Here is a 21,218-nt window from a genome sequence, read left to right on the forward strand (position 1 = left end):
CATCCCTCTGCTGCTGTTTTCTAGTTCTCTGTACTTTTTCTAAAGGGGCTGCTTCAGGGGAAGGGACCCCCTGCACTTAGTCACAGGCTACCGAGGATCTGAGCCATAATTTCCTCTCCATGTGTAGTTAGGGACTAGTACCTATAATGAGCAGCCTGAGAGCTAGAGAAGTTGAGTGTAGAGCCTAGGAGTTAGGAGCATGGGCTCCACAGGCGAGGCCACTATCTGCTGGGTGACTTTGGATAGACTACTTGGGCTGAAGCTGCTGCCACTGTGTGTTTGCATTATTCTACCTCCTAGGAGTTGCCCTCTGCATCCATTGCGGCCTTACACAGTGCTTAGGGTCCTGCCTAGCACACAGTGAAGCGCAGTACAGCAGGGCAGTGGTACTGACAGTGCATTGATTCTAAGATGCTCGTTTTTAGAAACTTTTTAATATCTCTGAAATGAGAATGTGTCTCTTAGTTAATAGCTGTCAGTTCACTTGGCAGCATTTTTCTTCCTTAGTACTTTGTGAGATCATCAAACATTTTATCAGTGGCATCTTATATTCAGGAGATACAGTATTCTTGTTATTGCTGTTATAATTTTGTGACTTTATCAAGGTTGAGTTGGATTATGTATAAGGTTTCCACTAAAAAATTCTATGGGATGCAGCCTCCTGGCCTTGAATTTCCCTGATTTCAAATTAATGCACCTGTGTTCCCAGGGAATCTTAGAACAATAAAATTTTCCTCTCCACTGAGCTAGAAAAGCAGTTACATATGTGTATAATTAGGGGGAGAGAGTGCTTATGGATAGCTTCATCTGCAGAGAAAGTGTTAGCCCGTTTGTTAGCCTCTGAAAGGGGTATTTCTGTGTTTTCGAATACAACTTTGAAAAGCATTTGTTAGTTATAAATGCCTACTTACAAAATTTGCTAACTTTTTGTCATATTTTAATGGCTTATATGGAAAGGAATTCAACATACAACAAGCTAGAGGGCTGTGCTAACTTTGTGGCAGAGCCCACAGCAGCTGTCTCAGCCTGGAGCCTGCCCACTGTGCCACGGTACAGGGCTGTCCGTCCTCCCTCACCAGCGTGCAGTGAAACACAGGTCTGTTCCCCAGAGACCTGGATCCGTTCACTTCCTTTCCGTCTCTGTACAAACCAGAGAGTGGTTGGAGTACTGGCCAAAAGAAAGGGGAGGAAGAGCCTTCATGTCCTGAGGCAGCTAGAAGCAACACTGTAACAAAACCCAGAAAGTGCCTTATTTTTCTTGGAGAAGGTTAACATCCATCAGAGTAGAATTTTACACCTTTTTTGCAGATACTCAGGGAGCTTTGGCTTAGTTTATTCAAAGCAAATCTGAAACAAAAGAAAGCACCTGTTCCTTGGGAGCAGCAGTGTTAATGGGAAGAGCATGTGGGCTTTGGGTTTGCCTTGGTGAGAACGCGTGACCTTCTGGGGAAGCGCTTTCCTACTGGTCGATGTACTTGGCTTTAAGGTTTTTAATCTGTTGGTTTTTACTTTAATTACAGATTACTCCAGTTGTGTCAGCGAACGATGGCCCTTCCCGTCGGGCGAGGAATGTTTACCTTGTTTTCATACCATCCTGTTCCAACAGAACCATTGCCTATTCCCAAGTTGAACTTGACTGGTATGTTATATTCAGAGGGTAAAGATGAGTGTGTTTCACTCTGTGCTCCATGCTGTGTGTGTGTGTGTATGTGTATGTATGCTGCAGATAACACACTATTTAAAATTCATTGTGCATAAATTTTTAGAAGTCTTTTAAAACCGTATTTTCAGTGAGCTAATGAACTTGATAATTGCAATAATTAGAATATGTATTTTAAATATCTATCAATGACTTGAGCTAATACAGAACATTCAAAACATAAAAAGAATTCAGTATTTGTAGACAATATAGATCAAAAAGGAATCAAAGAAAGAAAACTCAAACTGAACATGGAGAATCACAAATGTTTAATTTGTATTGCTTTTAAATATATTGACCATAAAATTAAATTTAGTGAATACTTCTTTGTAGTTGATTGGGTAACTCAAGTCTATCAACAGATGCTTTTTATGTAGCCTTCACAACTTGGCATATTTTTAACAATAGCATATGATTAGACATCTGTCTACACATAGGGAGGGATTGGCACATACAAAGGAGAGAGAACAAGCAGATTCATAGTTTATCTCTTCTTAAAATCTAATTTTTCCTTAATGTCCAAAGAAAAATATGGGATGGAAAGTTTGAAATCAACATTAGTAACATCAGTTGCCTTTTGGGATTTGTTACTCATGAGGTTAAACTATGGTATGAATCCTCATTTTAATTTCCAATTAAGCTCCCTGCTGATTGAAAGATTTCAAAGCAGCAAGTATCCTAATAAGATCTGTATGAAGTTAAGTCAGTACCAGTTACTATCTTTTTGTGCATTTTAGCGAGACACATTGAGCAGTTAAGATTTTTCCACCTGGCACTATTTGATTCATGTGCCCATAGTTCTTGTGCCCATAGAGCCTGATATCATTCCAGGTGTTATGGGGCTAATTTAAGGGTTTCAAAGCAGTGAAAGCAATCTTATTCTCAGAGATCTACTATTTTCTTTTGTGAATTTTTATTCTTTCAATGTAAATATCCTTTGAATAGGGCGAGCTCCCCCTAGGAACACAACAGTGGACCTCAACAGTGGGAACATCGATGTGCCCCCCAACATGACAAGCTGGGCCAGCTTCCACAACGGCGTCGCTGCTGGCCTGAAGATAGCCCCAGCCTCCCAGATTGACTCTGCGTGGATCGTTTACAACAAGCCCAAGCATGCCGAGTTAGCCAATGAGTATGCCGGCTTCCTCATGGCGCTGGGTCTGAACGGGCACCTTACCAAGTTGGCCACTCTCAACATCCACGACTACTTGACCAAGGTGACTCGCGCTCCAGGGCCTGGTGCTGCACCTCACCTTCCTGCTGCAGTAGTCTCTCCTTGCTCTGCTGGCCCTTCCTTCTTGTCCCCCTAAGTCCATCCATCTCTATCAGGCAGACTAATCTTTCTAAAGTGTAAACCAGTGTGTGTCACTCACTTGTCAGAACCACCTAACCATCTTCCATTGCCCTTAACGTGCTGCCAGGAACCTGTGTAATGCTTCTGCAACCACGCTTGGATTTTCCTCTGTTGCTCCTCCTGCTCAACATGAGTGCCCTGCTTCCTGCCCTTTTTCCAGTAATTTGTGCTTATCCTTCAAGGCCCGTTCACATCATCTGTCAAGATTGCTTCCTAATAGTCCTCCAGCTCCTCTGGTCTTAAATGGGCTCCCTTGTACATACTCCTTAAGATACTTGGTACTTCTTACTTTTTGTTATACTACTCTTTTTTTCGTTGTTGTTCTCCTGTTCTCTCTCTTTCTGTTCTTGTGGTCCTGGGGGTCAAACCCAGGGCCTTGTGCATGTTAGCAAGTGCTCTACCTCTGAGTTGCACTCCAACCCTTTTATTGCTCTTCTTTTTTTTTTTTTTTTTTTTTTGGTACCAGAGATTGAACCCAGGGGCACTGAGCCACTGAGCCACATCCACAGCCCATTTTATATTTATTTATTTTTTATATTGAGACAGAGTCTTGCTAAGTTGCTTAGGACCTTGCTATGTTGCTGAGATTGGCTTTGAACTTGCACACCTCTTGCCTCAGCCTCCTGAGTTGCTAGGATTACAGGTGTGTACCACCATGACCAGCTTTAATTACTTTTTTTTTAGTCATAGTTGGACATCGTACCTCTATTTCAGTTACCTGTTTTTATGTGCTGCTAAGGATTGAACGCAGTGCCCCCGCACATGCTAGACAAGTGCTCTACCACTGAACCACATCTGTAGCCCTGTAATTACTTCTCTTTTTACCATTTAAAAAAATTCGTCCTAATTAGTTATATACAATAGCAGAATGCATTTTGATTTATTGTACACGAATGGAGCACAATTTTTCACTTCTCTGGTTGCACATGGTATAGAGTCATACCATCTGTGCAATTATACGTGTACCTAGGGTAGTGATGTCAATCTCATTCCATCATCTTTCCCACTCTCTGTAATTACTTTTTAATAATGGATTAGTTGGTGTATTTTAGTTTAACACTTTTTACCCCTCTTGCACACTAGCTCTAAGAGAGGAAAGTCCATGTCTGTCACTGCCTATATCATGAAAGTTCTTACAGGAAGTGGCAGACAATATTTCATTTAAAAACACACATTTGTTTGGGTAGTGAGTCTTAAGTTTCATTCTTTTTCCATCTTAGGGCCATGAAATGACAAGCATTGGACTGCTACTTGGTGTTTCTGCTGCAAAACTGGGCACCATGGATATGTCAATCACTCGGCTGCTCAGCATTCACATTCCTGCTCTCTTACCTCCAACGTCCACAGAGCTTGATGTTCCTCACAATGTCCAAGTGGCTGCAGTGGTTGGCATTGGCCTTGTATATCAAGGGACAGCTCACAGGCATACTGCTGAGGTCCTCTTGGCTGAAATAGGTATGGGGTTAATAATGCTGAAATGTCATATGTATACATGTCCCACTCCACATGAACCCAAGTGAAGTCATAATAAAATTACAAAAATCAAGGTAAAACAGTAGTAGCTTTATGAGCACAGAATCACTAACAAACTGAGAGTAATGTTTCCCAAGGCTAATGTTACTGTGCAGATTATTAGATGGGTACTTATTTGGCAGCCTGTTAACTAAACTCCAATATGAGGTATCTCTGTTCTTAATCACATGTGAGCATGTGATTTTATCCACTGTCTTTTCCGGGAAGTGTCTGGCAGTGGCCAGCACTTAAAATTCAGATTGATTGTTTTGGTCCTTAGTGTCACCGTGTTTCTTCTGCTGGGCAGTAGCACTTGAAGTGGAGTGGAAGATGGAACCTGTGCATATCCTCCCACATGCTTTAAATCGTCTTAGATTACCGATGAAACCCAGTGCTGTGTGAATGCTGTATAAGCAGTTGTTACACATAGTGCCTAAGGAATAATGCCTGAAGAGGCTGCACACAATCAGTAAGAGAGAGAACCAAATAATGGAAGCATGCTTCATTCCTGTGTACGTGATGCCTGCTGAGATTCTAGACCAAAGTCAGCCACATGACTAGGTCTGCTAGAGGCTGTTTCTGAGGATGTTTCAGAGGATTAGCATTGTAGGGCAGGGAAGATGGGACTGATAATTGGGTCTAGTGTAATGATGAAAGAAATTGTTCACAAAACTGAAATGTCCCTGTTACTAAAATATATAATAGCATAAGTTGTTAATATGAAAAATGTTTACTCAGGAGGTATCCAACAGTGGTTGGTCAAAGCTTATTCATCTCCAAGGTAATTCAACATACTTTGGCTATCTCATAGTGATAGCTGATGATGTCATTGCATGGTCTCACCACCACGGTGTGCCTCTCTCATATTGTGTGTAGATTTGATGTATATGTGTATGTTCTTTTATGCATTGCCACCAGAATGTACATATACCTATTCTGCCTTTTGAAAATAGATCATTGTCATAAATTTTTTTAAAAATTAATTTATATTGTGTAACATCTCCTTGAGTCTTATAAAATGCTTAATCATTTCTGTCTTCAGGACTTTTTAGGTTGTTTCTAATTCTTTGCTATTATGTGTAAATATTATGCTTTACCTTTATATAATTTTTTTCTTTTTTAATTGCATTCTCCCTCCAGGGGATTAAATTCTAAACATGTGAACTCCTTTTGGAGGGAGGGTTTTTTTTATACATAATACATTTTGTTTTCCAGAAGGATAGACTTAGAATTATGGAGTGCTTTTTAAAAATGTGAATTTTGTATCCAGCCAAACTTTTAGGATCAACACAGAAATTTTACCATAGTAGGGATCAGTAAATTCAAAATGAGTGTCTGAGAACATATCCAGAGACAGCGTGACATCATTTGTGATGGCCTCACAACTTTCTGGGGGAGTCATAGTGAACCCGTTTCTCTTAGGCAACGTGAAAGTCAACTCTATAAAATTTGTAAGAGTTGGAGTCTTAGGAAGCTGGCTTGAACTAGGTTGCTCTCTTCCCGCAGGGCGGCCCCCTGGTCCTGAGATGGAGTACTGCACTGATCGAGAGTCATACTCTTTAGCTGCTGGCCTGGCCCTGGGCATGGTTTGCTTGGGGGTAAGCTGCATCTGTACCTTCCCATGCTCCACTTGGGACATCTGCATGTCGAGAGGAATGACCTGACTCTTAACTCGGAATGCCACTCTGCCCTCTGATTCTCAGCCTGCCCTTCTGGTTATTTTTCTGAGTACAACATTTGCAAATGGAGAGAAGTTGTAATGAAGAGTGGGACTTGAAGATGTCTTCCCCCTGGCTTAGATGATAGGTGTTTATGAGAGAACTAAGGGAAAGAGGTTTCTTGAAAAACGTTCAAGACATAAGGTGAAGAAGCGACAGCCCACTCTGATAGAAAACAAAGTATATGACAGGGAGCCCTCGGAGTCTGCCGAAGGTGCTAACTAGAAATAAATCCTGGTCTCTTGCCCTTGTGATGTTCACTCTGTATCCCAGAATGCTGCCATAGTCGCATTTGCTTGTGACACTTGCAATATCAGGTTGGCCCATCTTTAATTTCATCCAAGAGATGTGTACAAAATGACCACAGACATTTCATCTAGTGATTGTTTCACATGGAATGTAGTCCCCTGAGGAGCCACCAGTACAGTGTATGGTCACACTAAATGGCATAAAGAAAGTTTCTTCTTACGTGCTTTCTAAAATCCACCTTGTGTTTGACCATCTTTTGGGGTTTTGACTTAAGCATTTGAGCTGAAGAAGCAGATAGTACCATAGAAAAGCATCATACCGGGAATCGGGCCTGCATCCTGGTCTGACGAGTCAGTTAGGTCATTTGACTCTATTGTTGTTTATAGACAGTTACTGCCTGCGAACTGTTGAGCAGAACTGCCTCATTTCATCTTACATCTAATCCTGCATGTAATAGCTAGTTGACCTTGCGCTTCATCCCTCTGTACCTCATTTTTCTCATCTATAAAATGGAACTCTTTCGTAGTAGGTGTTGGCTAGTATTGTTGAATTAAGTGTTAATTCATGTTAAACATGCCTAGAAATGTGCCTGACACTGAGCAAGTGATTACCAACTCGAATATTCACATTTTATAATTTTTATGAGAATTAATAGTTTATTATCTTCTGAGTAATGTTTATTTAATTGGAAAGAAAAATCAAAATACCCTGCTTTGAAGTCATTTCGGCCCTTCATCTGTTGTGGGTGTGTGTTGCAGGTTTTCTCCTGTGAGATCTCCTTCATGCCTTCTGTTTTGTTTTCTAGCATGGCAGTAATCTGATAGGCATGTCTGATCTCAACGTGCCCGAGCAGCTGTACCAGTACATGGTTGGAGGTCATAGGCGCTTTCAAGCGGGAGTACACAGGGAGAAACATAAATCTCCAAGCTACCAGATTAAAGTAAGTTCAAAGACGGTAACAGATCAGGCTGCCAGAACCTAAGAAGTTCATTTGATAATAGTAGTTTTCATACCAACAGTTGTAGATATGCTAATTTTAAGTGTTGACTAGCATTCAGAAGCATAAACTCTTAACCTCTATGACTCTTCTGTCAACAGGAAGGAGATACCATAAATGTCGATGTGACTTGTCCAGGTGCTACTCTTGCTTTGGCTATGATCTACTTAAAAACCAATAACAGGTATTTGTACCCTTGCTTAACCCTTGCCATGATAGCATAACTTCCTTTCTGACCTCAGTAATAAATTATCTTAGGTGTTAATTTTCCTTCTGCTAATGGAACCTGATTTTCATTCTCTTAAATTCTATAAGTTATATAGATTTTATCTAGAAAGAAATACATTTTGTTACCTTAATGGTATTTGATAGTATACAGTTGTCTCTCAGTATCTGCAGGGGGATGGTTCCAGGACTCCCACAGATGTTAAAATCCATACTTGCTCAAGTTTCTTATATAAAATGGCATATTATTTTTATATAACCTTACACACGTCCTCCTATATAATTTTAATCATCTCTAAATTACTTAGAGTATATAATGTGTACATGATATATCATATTGTTTAGGAAATAATCCCAGGAACAAAAGACTTACTGTTCAATGCAGATGCAGGCCTTTTCCCTCAAGTATTTTCAGTTGGATGCAGAACCCAAGGATATAGAGGGCTGAATGTAACTGTCAATTTCTGTTCTTTTCTGTTTGAAGTTAATGTCACTGACATTCAAATAGTGTCCAAGGTTCTTTTCATCACGTTTGCATATCATTTGTGAGGATTGATTAAGCCAGAAATACTTAGTATTGTTTGTTCTTGGTTACCATTTTTAAAAATGATTCTGCTCAGCTCTGAAGCTTTGCTGATGATCAGACCACTTGCCTTTCCGTCCCCTCTAGTTGCTGACACTTGAAAGTAGACCTTTGACATTTATTCTAACATTTTGCATAGGAGAGTAGTTTAGTTGAGTAGGAGACATATTATATGATGGTGTAAATCTTTTCATTTAAAAAATACTCTAAGATGCACAAGACTTTTCAGTGTTTTAAATCCCTCCCTTTGGAAAGAGGGCGAGTGTGGAGAACTAACAGAGTGGTCAAAAATAGTTGTTCATCTGCTGCTTAGATGAATGTGTGTGTCATTGCCTCTTGAGGCGGGAACACTTCAGTGAACAAAACAAAACTAAACACGTCTGCCCTTATGGAGTGTTGTAAGATGCAGCACGTACATGATCAATATATCGTTAGAGAGTGGAAGTGTTATGGGAATAAAAGATCAGGGCAGAATGGGAAGAAGCATTTTCAAGTGTTAGGATGCTTGGTTCTCTTGCTCTCTACCTGAGTGTCACCCCACTGGTGCCTCCACCAACAGATCCATCGCAGACTGGCTCCGAGCTCCTGATACCATGTATTTGCTGGACTTTGTGAAACCAGAATTTCTCTTACTTAGGGTATGTGCATTTTCATTTCTGTTGACATGAAGGGAGTTCACGAGGGGGTTTTCAGGCTTAGTATGCAGGTTTAAATGCCTTGACAAGAGTGTCTTTTACTTTTAATTCATCACGTATATCTGGCAAAGTTTTTTGAAATAACTCAAATATAGCTTCACTAATCATAGGAAAGGCAACCACGTTGATAATGCTTGATGTGACAGTTCTTTTATTAATAATAATAATTATTATTACTATCCAAAACTTCCTTTAAAAAGCAAGTAGCTAGAACTTTATTAACTTCCATATTTTACATTTTTTGATTATTATTAAGGATGTAATAATATTGTTAAGGTTATAATGACAGTAACAGTTGCCTAAAATTTTTCCTTTTTTTTAATATGTTTTTTTATAGTCATAGGTGGACACAATACCTTTATTTAATTTTTTTATGTGGTGCTGAGACTCAAACCCAGGGCCTCACATGCACTAAGCGAGCGCTCTAGCACTGAACCACAACCCCAGCTCCTCCTGTCTTTTTTTTTAATGTTTAAACTTACCCTGTGAAATCTTTTGAATTATGGTGTGAAGGCAGAGCTATGTATGATTCCTCCCTTTTGTGATTTTTCTTTTATACAGCAATTAAAAATCTTTTCCAACTCCTCTAAACATTGATGATGACCAGTACAATTTAGTTTTTCTTTAAGATCTAAATATTTTAATACTATATGCTTATTTTTCAGAGTTGTCATAACTAGAAACTGATACTTAAATAGTTCTATTTACTATTATTACTGTTACAAAATCTGTGAACTTTGCCTGCTCTAATTAATTTTATCTGTAATGCATTTTTAAGACTCTTGCTCGATGCCTGATTTTGTGGGATGATATTTTACCAAATTCCAAGTGGGTTGACAGCAATGTTCCTCAAGTAAGTACTTCAGTAAATATTAAATCTTTAATAGCACAAAATTAGTATTTCTTGTGGTATTTTCCAAAATCCTATAGAATAATTTTTCTTATGAAGGCAATATTGATCACTGGGGTATCCGGTTAAGACAGAAAAGAACTTTCATTGAAAAAGTGTGTACTGACTACAGACCTCAACCTTCTCTTTTGACCCTAGACACCTAAAAATTATAGTTCTTAAAAAATTAAATATCCCAAAGTACTCTAGAAAAGAATTTTGAAATTTTAATTCTAATCACACATTTATCTAAGATACTATTTTAATTAGTAACAATTTTAGATCATTTATAGTTTTTGAATTTTATAGCATGTTTATTGAATAAACCTTGTTTATTAGTTGAAAATAAAGAAGCCCTTTTGTAAAAACTCAGAATCAGATATTGTAACTGTTTCCTTTAGTCAGCTGTCCATTTCTAGTGGTCTCTCAGTTCATTTGTATTTTGAAACAAATCTAATTATCCTTGATAATACTAGATTGTCTGTTTCCCTTAATATTTTCATAAGAAAAATCTCAGAATAAAGGTTGAAAAACTTCATGTGAACATCCATATTGCCAATAGATTCAACAATTAATGTTTTACTATGTAAACTTAAGGTCTATAATCCATCACTTAATAATTTATTCCTTTATCTAATCTGTTATTTTTGGATGAATTTCAAGGTTGCAGATAGTAACGAACTTCTCCCAAATAATTCAGTATGCATAACCTACTACACACACACACACACACACACTTACACACACACTCCTAATTAAAGGAGTCAGTCTTTTTTTTTTTTTTTTTTCCCTTATAAGACAACGTTTGTATACTGTAAAGAGCACAAATCTTAAGTATACTGTTTGGTAAGATTTGACAAATGCATATACGTGTGGAAACAAACCTGTCTCTTGTGCCCCTTCCCTGAGCCTGTAGGCCTACCCCACTCTCAACAAGCAGCATTCTGCTCTTTTCTCCAAAATATATTGTTTTTACTGATTCAGAAGTTTACATTAGTGCAGTCAAGTATAGCTGCTTCACTCAGCATGATTTTGAGGTATTGGTTAGTATATTAGTAGTTCCCCTTTTATTATTAAGCGGTGTTCCATGGATGACTATTTCTTTCTCCATTTTCATTGGTGGGACACTTGAGCAGGTTCCAGGTTTTGACTCTTGTGCCTCAGACTTCCATGAACATTTGTAGCAACTAGTACACAGCCACTGAAGTTCACTACGTCACTGTTGCCAGGAAGGCCAGGCTGGTCTAAGTCACCCAGCTGATAGGGGCTGGGGTAAGACTGCAGCCTGACTGGTAGGACTTTAGAGCTTTGGATTTGTGCACTGGACCTTCTACAGGACTCGAGTAGGGTGGTCTTTTCTTTTTTAATGAGCACCTCTAGGTTCATAACTCTTAAGTGATCACATATTTCCTTGTGACCACTCCTATTTTGTTTTGTTTTGTTTTTTTTAATTTTAGGGGGCCATATGACAAAGGACCAGATTTAAGACTCCCCCCGCCCCCAGTTATTTTCAACTCTGTTCCTTAATGATGCTTCAGTGTGATGTTGTGACCAAGGGTGGTACAGAGTAATAATAATAACTATAGCTAACACTTACAATGGACTTACTCTGTGCCAGCTAATTTTAAGAGTTTTCAATGGATTTAGTCGTCTGTTTCTCATAGACAGGTGGGACAATCTGTTATGCTTATTCATAGATGAGGCACAGAGCCATCAAGAAACTTGCCTTTGCCCTCCGAGCTTGTAGATGGCTGTGCTGGAATTCAGAGCCAGTCCTTCAGGCTCCACTGTACATGTCGTTTTGAAGACTCAAAGGAGCCTTAGAAATGCCTGCTGTCAAGTAGCACTTTCCCATCCCCACGTGATGCTGAGGGCAGATGCTTCAGCATATATGAATGTTGTGACCAGGTTATGCATGTGTGTACAAGTAACTCACTTCAGAGTCGTATAGTTCTTTAGACTACTCACTCATTTTCTGAGTAAATAGCATTCAAAATTTAAATTAAAGTATATAAAGGAAGGGAGGAAAAGGGAAGGAGTTACCAACTTTTATTATACAGCCAACATAATTGCTTGTCTCATTGGGATTATCAAGGAAAAAAGGTATATCATATTTTCAGTTTGGTGATACTCAGTACATAAGAAGACTTTCATTAGTGACTTGTGAATATTACTGCTTTCTTAGAGAAAGTATCCTGAAATGTTATTCTCCTGAACAGTCTTCTAAATAGAATTAAAAGGACAAATCTTCAGTTTCACTTTTGTTCTGTGTACTTTCATGCAATTAGAGAATATGTAGCCTTTTTTATTTGTATTTTTTTCAGAGTAAAAGATCAAATCTGTTCTTGGCTGTTACAGGCAGATATTCTGTCTACTGTTATTGATCAGTTATTCACTCCCTCTACTGAAAGGAAAGGGGTGCCTGAACACGTTGACAGTGTGGGTTAGCTCTGGTAATGAGACTGGGGACTCTCCTCACCTCTGGCAGGTGGCTTAGTACCAGAACACCCATGAAGAAGTGTGTCAAAGGGAGTTCCCCAGGGGCCCTTTTCCTGTCCCCACTGCCCCTCAACCCTGCCCTGTTCTACGTATCGCCTTTGTATTTTGACTGTATGAAATGTTGTTGTTATTGTGTGGATTCAGAATATACTTAAGTCTTCTTACTTATATTTGTTTGGTCTTATTCAGTTCTTATTTTTATTGCATAGATTTGAAATTTGATGGTGTTTAATGTAATTAAAATATGGACTTTTGAATGAAATGGTTCGGTGAAGCTTGTTTTATGTAAATAGTTATGAAGAGCAGTACAGTCATCTTCAATTTATTAAATATTTGTAACTAGTACAGTGACGTTCACGGACACTTACTTTCTGTCTTGACAGATTATAAGAGAAAATAGTATCTCTTTGAGTGAAATTGAATTGCCTTGTTCAGAGGATTTAAATTTGGAAACTTTGTCGTAAGTAATGTATAATATGAATTAACTATCTTAGCATCTGTCAAATAAATAAGCAGAAATGCCATAAATAGTAGTACTGTTGTCTCTGATAGTCTTTGCTTATCGAATGTTTGTAAGGTTGATTTAGTTATTTATTTTTTTAACTCCCTGAATGCAGAGCTCTTTTTGGGGGGTGGTGTGGGTACTGAGTATTTGAACCCAGGGGTACTTAACCACTGTGTCACATCCCCAGCATTTTTAAATTTTGAGACAGGATCTTCCTAACTTGCTGAGGCTGACTTTGAACTCATGACTGGGATAACAGGCGAGCAGCACTGGCCCCGCTCTGAATGTAGAGCTCTTATCCCTCAGGAAACAAGACTGGAGATGTAACTTGTACCTGCCCTTCTTTGGTCCTTTCCATTTAAATTGGCAGCGATTTTTAAAAGTTCTTTTTTTGCAGCTTGTGAAACAGGCAAGAGGGAGAGGCTGCATCTGTGGGGCTCACGTGGCGCCTCTGCTGGAACACTGCGCGGACCTGCAGGTGGTCGAGGCACACTTGAGCGTTCCCAGAGGATGCGAGCTAGTGTAGACTAGAGCGTGTTGGTGACTTTTATCCCGAGATCGTAGATGTGGAGAGTGACAGCTGAACTTCTGGTTGTTTTCAGGCAGGCACACGTCTACATAATTGCAGGAGCCTGTTTGTCTTTGGGTTTCCGATTTGCTGGCTCAGAAAACTTATCAGCATTCAACTGTTTGGTAAGAAGAAGCTTGGTGTCATCTGTTTCTCTCTCTCCCTCTCCCTCCTTCCCTCCCTCCCTCTCCCCCCCCCCAATCAAAGCCTTAAATTGTTTCTTCTAACTTGGAATTTTTATTTTGTTTTTACAGCATAAATTTGCAAAAGATTTTATGACTTATTTGTCTGCACCTAATGCTTCCGTAGTAAGTCTTTTTATGATTTTTCTTAGGAATAAAATAAAACTCGGAGAAAATTCCCTGATAATCCAAATACGTGTCATCAGATATCTCTGCTGTTTGAATTAGAAATGGGGAGTTTGAGGCCTTGGGGCATTGTTTTATTTTTGTTCTGGGATATTAATCAGGTGAATATATGATCATCCTTGAAGGGTGCACAGGAATCTAAATTTTGTGATGAGAGAATAGAAAAGAAAGGCCATGGCACTTGTGGACAGTCATTCTTCATGTTCTGTCTTGGCACTGAATGGGAGTGATTTTTTAAAAAGGTCAGCACTTGGTAAAGATTCAGTTGCTCTTAGATCATTGCTGCTTTAATGACAAGAAGACAGATTTTATTTCTTGGTAAAAACAGACTTGGGCAGTATTACTTATGCTACAGAAAAACTGGAAGTATCAGAAGTCCCCAAATGAGTTAAATCAGGTTGATTATGGCATATTCATACATTCTTCCACATTGGAGCTATCAAAATCATGTGGTACAAAGTTTTTTGTGTGTGAGGGCTATAATAGCTTTAAAAATATTGTTTATAATAATATCTCAAGTTCATTGAAAAAATACATATGTAGGAAAAATATAGAGAAAAATGAATGCAAAATGTCAGTCCTAGTTCTCATTGGTTGGTGGGATTCCCAGTGATTATTATTTCCTTGGCACTTCAGTTTTTGAATGTTCTGCATTGAACATGCATTTCTTAATCAGGGGAAATACTTGCTCTTTAAAGTATTTCTTTAAAGTTACAAACACTGATAGTCTTCCAGTGACGGTGCGCTCAGTGCTGGTGATAGTAATGTAATGGCAGCTGTAGCAATGTCACCCTCTCGTGTCACCAGACAGGCCCCTATAACCTGGAGACCTGCCTGAGCGTGGTGCTGCTGTCCCTCTCCATGGTGATGGCTGGCTCGGGGAACCTCAAGGTGCTGCAGCTTTGTCGCTTCTTGCACATGAAGACAGGTGGCGAGATGAACTACGGCTTTCACTTAGCCCACCACATGGCCCTTGGACTTCTTTTTTTGGGCGGAGGAAGGTAAATGAATGTGTGTTTTTTTTCCTTAATTGAAAGATTTCATGAGTAAGATCTATAAAGCTGACTTGAATTTTCCTCTTCAGTTTTCTTCTTTAAAAATATGGTTTTCTGTTCTTGGCTCTTTGCATTTTCATATATAAACATTGGAATTTGTCATGTTCGGTGCTAGATGATCTGATCACATAGTGATTGGAGTTCACTGATTGTATACATCACTCTGAGGGCAACTGGACTGTGAATGTGTGCATGCCTTCACCTAGTGACTCTAGCTCCTGTGACTGGCCAGCTGGTAGTTCCTACAAGGCACTGAGTTCATGTCCCCTTAGAGAATGACCATTGACTCACCTTTCTAGAAGTGCAAGCAATAAAAATTACCAGGAAGGTGTGGAAGTTTTCTTAAAAAGTTTTATGTAATTGTCTTTTTTTTAATTGTTTAGAATTAAGAACAGTTAAAGAAATGTTACAGTGAAAACTCTTCTGTTTATGCTTTTGAAAAAAAATTGTTTGCTTTCACAGTAAGCCTCTGCTTTATCTTGTGCTCTTAGTCTCTGCCCTCATCCACGTGGTCTGACGGTTGGCTCGGTTTTCATATCGAGTAGGTCTACCTACTCTGCCACTGCCTTTCTAGTGATTTTGGTGTTTAAATGAGTACTTATGTTCCTTAACAATATTTAACATTATAGCATAGCCTGCACCATTGTGTTTAATCTCTAAGTTTCTAACATTAATAGCTCAACATTCATCTTTGAATTTTAGTTTATCAAAATGATTTAGAGAAAATAGCCTGTTCTCTGCATGTGTGAAAATAGATATATTTCTTTTCTTAAATTTGAAGTCTCTTCTTCATTCATTAACTGTGAGTATGTATGTTGAATGCTAAGTTCTTATTTGATACTTCAATAATCTAAAAAGGCAGAGTTTTATGTGATGTTTTACACCATCATTATTTCAAATATTTGTAAGAAAAACCTGTGACTTTAATTTGCCTACTTACTATATTAAATTTGAGCAATAAATAATACAATAAACCAAGGAACATTTCAAAAGATCCTCTACTAAGAGAATGTGCCTTAGTTGTAGATGGACACAATGTCTTTATTTTATTGTTTCATTTCTACATGGTGCTGAGGATGGAACCCAGGGCCTCATACGTGCTAAGGCATGCGCTCTACCACTGAGCTACAGCCCCAGCCCACTTTCATTAACTTTTTGATGCTAACTTCTGCCCTTTTCATTTAGTGTGTCATTCTGAAGGAATATTTATGCTTTACAGAAACAAAAAACATGTTTAAGTACCCAGTAAAAAGCCCTATTTTTTTAAAAAACTAGGAACTGGAAGAAGAAGGTGGAATACTTTATACATGACTTTGAATATAATTTCTAGGATTGCTTCCTGGTCCTCGCTGCTAAGCTACTGTAGGTTAAAACCTTGCTTATTAATTCAGGAGTTGGATCTGAACTTTTGTGGAATGTTGCTTTTGCTTGTGGTACTATGTGACCTTGAAATGGTTTGAGGACTGACTAAAAAGTGAAACACTTGTACATGGACACACCTATATTTTTCAAGGCTCCTTCCCCATACGCTTTTTCACAGTGCCCTGGTTTCCTGATTCTCACCAGTGCCTTTGAAGTATGTGCTTGAAAATGAGTAACTGCCCCTGTGGGATTTGCTCTGCAGGTACTCTTTGAGCACGTCAAACTCCTCCATTGCTGCGCTTCTCTGTGCCCTTTACCCACACTTCCCAGCGCACAGCACCGACAACCGGTGAGTCTAGTGATTCCTTTTTCCATGCGATGTTCCTTTAGCTCTGTAAGGGATAATTTGGTTGTATTTGGTTTTATGAAGCTATTTCCAGGTTAGCATTGTTCTGTTCTTACACTTTGCCAATTATCTCTATGGCAAAATCTTTAAAAGAAGTTGTTCTTTAGAGTGTTATACCAGAAGTCTTTCAAGTGTTGGACACTGAATGACTGGCTAGTCTGCACCCTTCTCAAACCCATAAAACTGCTCAGAACCTGTAAATAAACCAAGCAAAGTGATCGTTAAGGACAAATTCATCGAGTAAAGGATAGTCAAAGGAAGCGCAAGAAAATACCTTTTCTGCTATAACAATTTAATTCTAATAAGCAATCAAATGATTCAGAAACTTTGCATTTTATAGCTCCAAGAATAATCAACACTTTATTTTTCCCATAAGTTTCCAATTAGCGGGTATCTTGTGTGTGGGAAAAGGAAGAAAATGGCTTCTTAGAAGTGACATCTCAGATAACCACTCTGCTTAACTGAGGGCACCCTGTCCTGCCTGGAGAAAGGACAGGAGCACTCATCCTGTGGTGGAGAGGGGTCGGAAGCACTTGCCGTAGTCACCTAAGCCATCATTTTAAACTAAAGTGTAACATATGACCAACCATAGAAGAAAGATGGCTGTTTTAGGAAAATGAACTGACCTGAGGTCCCAGCTCATGATAGGCTAACCCCAAGACTATTATGATGTTCATATAGCTCTTGACTTGAATCCTGTGCCTGTCATTTAGGAAAGATTTTTTTTTGAATTACTGAAGTCAGTTACTAGGTAGTGTAGTGTTAGTTGGGTTAGCTATTTAAAAAAAAAAAAAATTGTGATAAGCATCAAGAATCTTTATGTAATTTATTAACATTTATCTTTTACCTTTATTGATTTTATTTTTAGTGGATTTATAGGAGTGGGTAGATTTGGGTAGGAAGAGAGAGGCTATTTATAATTTTTAAAATCTTGAAGTCTCATTTTATCCTTTTGTGGGATCTGTAAATATAAAAGCTGAGCATGTACATTAAAAAATACAAATTTTAAAGTTTAAACTTTTTTTTAAAAAAAACTCAAAAGTACACACACACACACACACACACACACACACACACACAGCCATTATCAAACCCACCAGTGTTTGCTATACTGCATTTTTCAAGGGTGTATGTGTAGAAGGGCTTTGCACTCTGAGGAAACACACAGCCTCCCCACCTGCTTCCCTACCAGCCCTTAAAAGGAGAATGAGAAAAGACCTGGAAGTGAACCCCGGAGAAGGTGATGGAGGTATCTGTCAAGCAGAGAGTGATATTTGGGAGGGACAGATTTATCAGTATTCATTAGTGAATAGTTTCCTGTAAAATGTAACTGGTTATTCAGGGAAAGAAATTTCGGGTCAGGGAACATGTAATGTTTTTTAAAAGAGTCTTTCTCTGACTTTTTCACTGAACTTGTCGTCATCTGTCAAGACTGCTCTTCCCTCGAAGGTCTGCTGCAGCTCTGTCCTCGGTGGCCCACAGGCTCCACCATCTTGGGCATCCCCTGTTTTCTGTGCAGGTATCACCTCCAGGCTCTGCGGCACCTCTACGTGTTGGCTGCAGAACCCAGGCTCCTGGTGCCTGTGGACGTCGACATGAACACGCCCTGCTACGCCCTCATAGAGGTCACCTACAAGGTAACGCTCGTCACTCATCCATCTTAGCTGGTCAGAATGGTTCGGAAGTGTTGTCTAGTACAAAGTGACAGTAGTGAGTTGAACTCTCATGAAAGTTGAAGGTTCCTATGCCGGCTGCAGTGGTGCACACCTGTTATCCCAGCTACTTGGAGACTTGGTGGGAGGATCACAAATTCAAGGCCAGCTGTGGCAACTTAGCGAGACCTTGTCTCAAAATGAAAAGGGCTCACGCACAAAGCCCTTGATTCAGTCCCATGCTAATATTCCTCCCCACCCCAATTTAAGCTTCCCGATGTACATTCTTCCAGCACCTGGACGTTCATTTATAGTCCCTGAGGGTACTTTTTCAGGGATCATCAACTGTCTTTTGTCCTTGGAACTCAGTTTAAAAATGTTTCTGGTAACTTTACATGGCTAATAGTTGTGTCTAAAAAAACTAGTTGGGTTAGAATTATTCTTAGATTTGTTGACTGAGCACTTGAAAACCCAAAATTGTATATTTGATGAGTGATCTTTTATTTTGATGTACAAATAAATTGCAAGTCATGTATCCTTCCTTCAGCAAATTATTAAGTTCCTTCTGTTGTCAAAACTGCTCACCTGTGGGGTGCAAAGCCAGGTGACATTCTCATATTTCTTAAGGAATGTCTATGCCTTGATGAGCCAGGCAGGGGTGCAGAGAGAATGGGGTGTGGTCATGGGAGGATTCATGGTGTGCCAGAGGTGAAGCACCCTTGTCCAGTTCAGTTTTGGGGCATCTGTCACCATGGACACTGTTGGAGCTAGAATTTGCCAGCAGAATGAGACTTTTCTTCAGCACAGGGTACAACATGTGCATAAACCCAGAGGTCGTGGCGTGTGTTCCATCATGCTGCTGACTGTGAAGGACAGGGCTTGATGTCATGGGAAGTGACGCAGGCCCTGTAGAGCAGCCTAGACTCACCCTGTAAGATTTGGTGTCAGAGAGGATTTTAGGCCACTTAGTGGTCTCTGCACAGTCTGCAGGGAGGGGTGGGGTGGGGGGGACGTTTCCTCTGCCCTCTCCGCTGACCCTGTGCACCGTGCTGTATTTCTACCTCTGTAAAGGGCACTCAGTGGTATGAGCAAACCAAAGAAGAATTGATGGCTCCGACCCTTCTTCCAGAGCTCCACCTTTTGAAGCAGGTAAGTTGGGTGTGACTTAGGGAGGTTGGATCAAGGGTGGATTCAAAAGGGTCGTAGCATTGATGGTCACTAGACCTAGGCTCCTGCCCGCCTCATGTTTTGTACAGAGCAGGACCACAGTGGCAGGAGGAGGGGTCCTGAGGAACAGAGGTCTTGTCTTGGAGACTTTCCTGAGAGACTGGGTGCCCTCAAAAGGGGGCCGCCTTTCTTGTTGGCCTCCCGGCTGTCTCCTCACACTGAGTTAGGATGTCCTCCGAGAAGTATGGTTTCAGTTGGTAATGCAAGTTGGTAAACTGACTGTGTTTACATTTATCTCCACAGATTAAAGTTAAAGGCCCAAGGTACTGGGAGCTGCTCATAGATTTAAGCAAGGGAACTCAACACTTGAAGTAAGTATATTGAATTGTGAATTTCTCAGAATATGCTTTCTAGAAACTGAACAGAAACATGGGGAGGTGTGAATCATAGCTGTTGTCTGAGTGTTGTCGCTCTTTGATCTCATCCAAGACTGTGTAGGGTATGTTTTGAATAAGTGGTCTAAATCTTTGATAATAGAATTTGTATTAGGAAATGAAGACTTTGATTCAGAATAAACCATAAATATTTATATTTATTCATTGAGAAACCTGAACTGACTTTGAGGCAGCAGAGGGATTGTTTCTTGGTACGTCGATGAAAGATTTAGTTCAGGAAAATAAGGCTGATGTGTATATCCACAGAGGAGACTTCGTTGTGACAGCCGATGCTGGTCCCACACCTCTTCCTGTTGTGCCTCTGGGACATTCTCTTGTTAGAATATTCTCATAAATTTAAGATTATAGTAGATTGTTTTGAGGGTAGAAATAGTCATGTACAAGTAATTGCTTTGGAGTATATTTTATATACTACTTAGGTAGAATGTAAAATAAATCTTCAAATATCCAGAAAGTTAACAGTCATGTAACCTTTTACATTTTTTTTTTTTAGTTTTATCCCAATTTTATTTTCCCACTCTATAAAGTAACTGGCTTTTGTGTGGTTATGATTTTAGATTTGTAGCATTATTTTCTCTCTGCTTCAAAGCATAGATACATAATGTGTCCCAGGACATAGCCCTAAAGGACACAGGAAATACCAGGAAGTGTTAGATTAAATACCATTGTTGAAGCTCTTCCCGGAGCAGATGGCGAAGGTGCCTTCTCATTTGACAGTTTCCATGACTCTAGGCAGGAAGGGAGGTGGTACTTGATTTCAGACCTTCTTAATAGAGCTGTTTTAAGTTAGAAACAGTAAACCATCGTTGGATTGGTGGAGGTTGGTTGATGTCCTCTCCTGTCAATGTGACATTGGAAAACACTGTTTTTCTAGCCAGGAACTGCCAACAGTGCCTTGTAGTAAATTCAACCTTTTTTCTTTTAGGTCCATTCTTTCCAAGGATGGGGTTTTATATGTTAAGCTCCGGGCAGGTCAGCTGTCCTACAAAGAAGATCCCATGGGGTGGCAAAGTTTGTTGGCCCAGACCGTTGCCAATAGGAACTCTGAAGCCCGGACTTTCAAGGTAGAACTGATTGGTAAAACTCAAGGACAAGGAAATAGTTCCAAATTCTGCTAGTTTCTTGTTGCTACAGATTGTGACGTCTGATCGATGTTGGGTCCCTTTCCTGTTTTACCTGATAACCATAATAAAATAGAGTCAGTCAGTACTCTAAGGAAGACTTGGATTGTATGGCAAGGACAGTCACAATTTATCTTAG

General features: G+C 39.6%; 1 protein-coding gene across 3 annotated transcripts in view; it reads left to right on the forward strand.

Annotated features, from left to right (window-relative positions):
- The window catches only part of Anapc1 (anaphase promoting complex subunit 1), a 75,349-nt gene that overhangs the window by 45,052 nt on the left and 9,079 nt on the right, over positions 1-21,218 (forward strand). For all 3 annotated transcript variants that reach the window (XM_047522488.1, XM_047522489.1, XM_047522491.1), the window contains 17 exons: positions 1,521-1,639; positions 2,645-2,916; positions 4,274-4,508; positions 6,072-6,163; positions 7,338-7,472; positions 7,631-7,713; positions 8,897-8,975; positions 9,811-9,885; positions 12,804-12,880; positions 13,528-13,618; positions 13,748-13,801; positions 14,669-14,862; positions 16,541-16,627; positions 18,204-18,321; positions 19,408-19,485; positions 19,807-19,874; positions 20,884-21,022. In XM_047522488.1, coding sequence (XP_047378444.1) covers positions 1,521-1,639; positions 2,645-2,916; positions 4,274-4,508; positions 6,072-6,163; positions 7,338-7,472; positions 7,631-7,713; positions 8,897-8,975; positions 9,811-9,885; positions 12,804-12,880; positions 13,528-13,618; positions 13,748-13,801; positions 14,669-14,862; positions 16,541-16,627; positions 18,204-18,321; positions 19,408-19,485; positions 19,807-19,874; positions 20,884-21,022 — 1,996 coding nt within the window. The remainder of the gene's footprint in view (positions 1-1,520; positions 1,640-2,644; positions 2,917-4,273; positions 4,509-6,071; positions 6,164-7,337; positions 7,473-7,630; positions 7,714-8,896; positions 8,976-9,810; positions 9,886-12,803; positions 12,881-13,527; positions 13,619-13,747; positions 13,802-14,668; positions 14,863-16,540; positions 16,628-18,203; positions 18,322-19,407; positions 19,486-19,806; positions 19,875-20,883; positions 21,023-21,218) is intronic.

Source organism: Sciurus carolinensis, chromosome 13, assembly GCF_902686445.1.
Source record: "Sciurus carolinensis chromosome 13, mSciCar1.2, whole genome shotgun sequence".
Classification (NCBI taxonomy): domain Eukaryota; kingdom Metazoa; phylum Chordata; class Mammalia; order Rodentia; family Sciuridae; genus Sciurus; species Sciurus carolinensis.